The sequence below is a fragment of the Nestor notabilis genome, unplaced genomic scaffold, assembly GCF_000696875.1.
Source record: "Nestor notabilis isolate BGI_N333 unplaced genomic scaffold, ASM69687v1 scaffold21134, whole genome shotgun sequence".
Lineage (NCBI taxonomy): Eukaryota > Metazoa > Chordata > Aves > Psittaciformes > Psittacidae > Nestor > Nestor notabilis.
The window spans coordinates 1,074-4,625 of record NW_009925416.1 but is presented as its reverse complement, the minus strand read 5'-3'; the positions used below and the strand labels follow the sequence as shown (position 1 = coordinate 4,625).

The window sequence follows — 3,552 nt, the reverse complement described above, 5'->3', positions numbered from 1 at the left end:
CAACATGGTGTGACGTCACAGAGAGAACGGGGACAGGAGTGTGACGTCACAAGGAGCAACATGGAGTGACGTCACAGAGAGAACGGGGACAGGAGTGTGACGTCACAAGGAGCAACATGGTGTGACGTCACAGTGAGCATGGAAAGTGGTGTGACGTCACAAGGAACAACATGGTGTGACGTCACAGAGAGAACGGGGACAGGAGTGTGACGTCACAAGGAGCAACATGGTGTGACGTCACAGTGAGCATGGAAAGTGGTGTGACGTCACAAGGAACAACATGGTGTGACGTCACAGAGAGAACGGGGACAGGAGTGTGACGTCACAAGGAGCAACATGGTGTGACGTCACAGTGAGCATGGAAAGTGGTGTGACGTCACAAGGAACAACATGGTGTGACGTCACAATGAACAAAGCAGTGTGACGTCACAAGGAAACCAGGGTGACATCACAGCGAGCAGGGAAAGCGCGGTGACATCACAAGGAACAGGGCACAAGTGTGACATCCCAGGAAGCCCCCCTCGCCCCTCCCTCACCGTGCTAGCGCCGGGGGTTCCTCGGGGGGGGGCAGCAGTCCCAGCAGCATGGTGCGGTTGGTGCCGGTGGTGCGGTTGTAGAGGGGACACAGGGCTCCGGAGGCTGGCAGCACTCCCATGGTGGCAGCACTGGGGGGGTACAGGGTGGCCCCCACGGCCACCCACAAGGAGAGGGCCAGGCCGATGGCCAGGCCCCCCAGCACGCCCTGCGCAAAGTAGTGGGGTCCACACGGCCCGGGGTGGGGCAGTGGGACCCTCGGAACCCTCCAACCAACACCCCCCCGTGCCCCGGGACTCACAGCTGTGGAGCACATGGGCAGGAACATGCCCAGGATGAAGGCACCCAGCAGAGGGCCACTGATCACCCCCATGACAGTGAAGGAGCCCTGGAAGGGGGGTGAGAACTTGGCCCCACCGCCCTGGCTGGAGGGTGGTGAGGAGGAGGAGAAGGAGAAGAAGCAGAAGGAGGAGGAGGAAGAAGAGGAGGAGAAAGAGGAAGAGGAGAAGGAAGAGAAGGAGGAGAAGGAGAGGAGAGCAAGGAGGATGAGGAGGAGGAGAACGAGGAAGAGGAAAAAGAAGAGAAGGACGAGGAAGAGGAAGAAAAGGAGGAAGAGGAGAAGTAGAAGGAGAATGAGGAGGGTGAGGAGGAGGAGGAAGAAGAGGAGAAGGAGGATGATGATGAGGAGGATGGGGATGAGGAGGAGGGTGCTTGGCTGTGCCCCAGACCCTCCAGGGCTTTCGGACAGCCAGTGGCGCGTGGCCAGGGCAGGGGGGGTCTTGGCTGGACGCGGTTCTGCTCCACGAGGCTCACCTGCAGCACACCCCCCCCCAGCAGCGAGGCCAGAGCAGCCACCGTGATGCATGAGGTGCCGTAGATGACCGCTGTGGGGAGAGGGGATGGCTCAGCACCGCTGGCATGGCACAGAATGGCATGACATGGCACAGCATGGCATGGTATGGAGCGGTGCAGCATGGCATTGCATAGCATGGCACCATGGCATGGCACAGCTTGGCATGGCGCAGCTTGGCACCATGGTGTGGCACTACGGCATAGCATAAACCAGTGTGGTGCAGCACAGAACAGGGCTAGCATGGCATGGCATGGCACGGCACGGCTCCCGTGCCCACTCACACAGCCCCTTGAGGGTCAGCCGCTGTGGTGCCAGTGTGGGCAGCTTGGGCTTGATGAGGTCCTCGACGGTGACGGCGGCCATGGCGTTGATGCTGGTGGAAGCCGTGCTGCAGTGCGGGCAGCAGTCCCCTCCTATGGGCAGCTTTGGGGTCCCCTTGGAGCGAGGGGTGCCCCATCCTCACCTCAGGGTCCCACTGTAGGCACAGGCCAGGAACAGCCCCGGCACCCCCGGGGACGTCTTGAAGATGTCAAGCACCAAGTAGGGCATGTACTATGGGGGAAGAGGCTGCATTGGAAGGGCAGGACCCCGGTTCCGTCCCTTTCACCCTTCCACCTCGCTGCCCTCCATCTGCAGCTTGAGAGGGCAGAGCCAGTACCTGGTCGGGGGCCGAGATGTAGCCAGCGAGGAGAGGATCGCAGTCCTTGTAGAGCGCAAACATCACAAGGCCACAGGCCACCGCGCTGGAGACGATGCAGAAGAGCCCCACTTGATTGACCAGCAGTGCTCTGCGAGCATGGGGAGGGAGAAACCCCCCTGAGAGGGGCCCTGCAGCATGTGGGGTCCATCCAGGGGTACACGGGCCATGCAGGGATGCAGGGCGATGCAGTCACACAAGGACAATGCAGGGGTGCAGGGTCTGTGCAAGGTCTGTGCAAGGTCTGTGCAGGGTTGTCAGGTCCATACAAGGGTATAAGGTTCATGCAGGGGTCCATGCAGGGTTGCAGGGTCCACACAAGGGTATAAGGTTCATGCAGGGTCCATGCAGGGCTGCAGGGGCCATACAGGGATGCAGGCAATGTGCTCCCTGAGGGGACAGGCTGGATGCAGCCATTGTGGCCATTGCAGCCATCACCCCCACCCAGAGCAGCCCCTTGCCCCCATGCACCATCCCATGCAAAGCAGGATCCAGCCCATCCCTGCATCCCTATGGACTCACATCTTGGCCTCCCTCTCGGTCCTGCAGGCCACGTAGCGCTGGACCTGAGCCTGGTTGACACCATACATGGAGAGCCAGACCAGCGTGCCTCCCAAAAGGAAAGTCCACACCGTGTACCGGCTCCGCGGGTCCGGGTTGAAGCTGGGCACCACGATTTGGGGTGAGCTGTGGCTGGCATTGACCCCCCTCCCCACACCCTGGCACCCCATGGGCTGTGGGGGACTCACTCGGCCAGGTTCACCCTGGAGCCATTGGCAGCAATGGCCAGCACCATGGTGGGGCCCCCCACCAGCAGTACCCCCCGGATGATGATGGCGAGGAAGCCAGAGAGCATCACGAAGACCTGGAAGACGTCTGTCCAGATGACAGCCTTCATCCCACCCTACACCAGACAGAGCCATAGTGAACACCAGGGCCCCCAGGGTCCCCCAGGACTCCCCACTTCCTCCCTCACTATGGTTGTGTAGAAGGTGCAGATGACTCCGGTGGAGAGCAGGGATGCCCAGATGTCCAGACCGGTCACTGGGGGAGAAGAGAAGGTGCTGAGCAGAGCCCTGGGGTGCAAAGACAGGGCTGAGATGTCCCCAGTGCAGGGATGGGGACACAATGGGGATCGCACCTTGGTTAAGGATCAGGGCCGGGGCATAGATGACAATCCCTGTGTACAGCATCTGTGGGAAGAAGGGGGTCAGCACCACATCCCAACAGCACCACGGGTATGGGGACGGAGCGTGACGGCCCTGGGAAAACACTGAGGTTTTCATTCCAAACACGGCTCCCGCTGGGATCTATTTGCTTTGAGCCACAGAAAACACGAGCTCGGGAATGTGGAAGCTTCCCTGGGGGGCTTGGGGCAGTGCCGGTACAGCCGGATCCAAGCCCCCACTGCGTGCCGAGGCCCCACTGTCCCCATCCCCGCTGTGCACCGTGGACACGCACCGTGGCC

The 3,552-nt window shown here is 61.3% G+C and overlaps 1 protein-coding gene across 1 annotated transcript in view; it reads right to left on the bottom strand.

The window, feature by feature from the left end:
* The window catches only part of SLC5A5 (solute carrier family 5 (sodium/iodide cotransporter), member 5), a gene marked incomplete at its 3' end in the record, with an annotated part of 4,382 nt that overhangs the window by 353 nt on the left and 477 nt on the right, over window positions 1-3,552 (bottom strand). The window contains exons 2-11 of the mRNA XM_010013054.1: window positions 3,226-3,277; window positions 3,061-3,128; window positions 2,834-2,988; window positions 2,607-2,747; window positions 2,046-2,175; window positions 1,851-1,939; window positions 1,669-1,775; window positions 1,348-1,418; window positions 836-922; window positions 537-742 (exon numbers count right to left, since the gene is read on the bottom strand). Coding sequence (XP_010011356.1) covers window positions 537-742; window positions 836-922; window positions 1,348-1,418; window positions 1,669-1,775; window positions 1,851-1,939; window positions 2,046-2,175; window positions 2,607-2,747; window positions 2,834-2,988; window positions 3,061-3,128; window positions 3,226-3,277 — 1,106 coding nt within the window. The remainder of the gene's footprint in view (window positions 1-536; window positions 743-835; window positions 923-1,347; window positions 1,419-1,668; window positions 1,776-1,850; window positions 1,940-2,045; window positions 2,176-2,606; window positions 2,748-2,833; window positions 2,989-3,060; window positions 3,129-3,225; window positions 3,278-3,552) is intronic.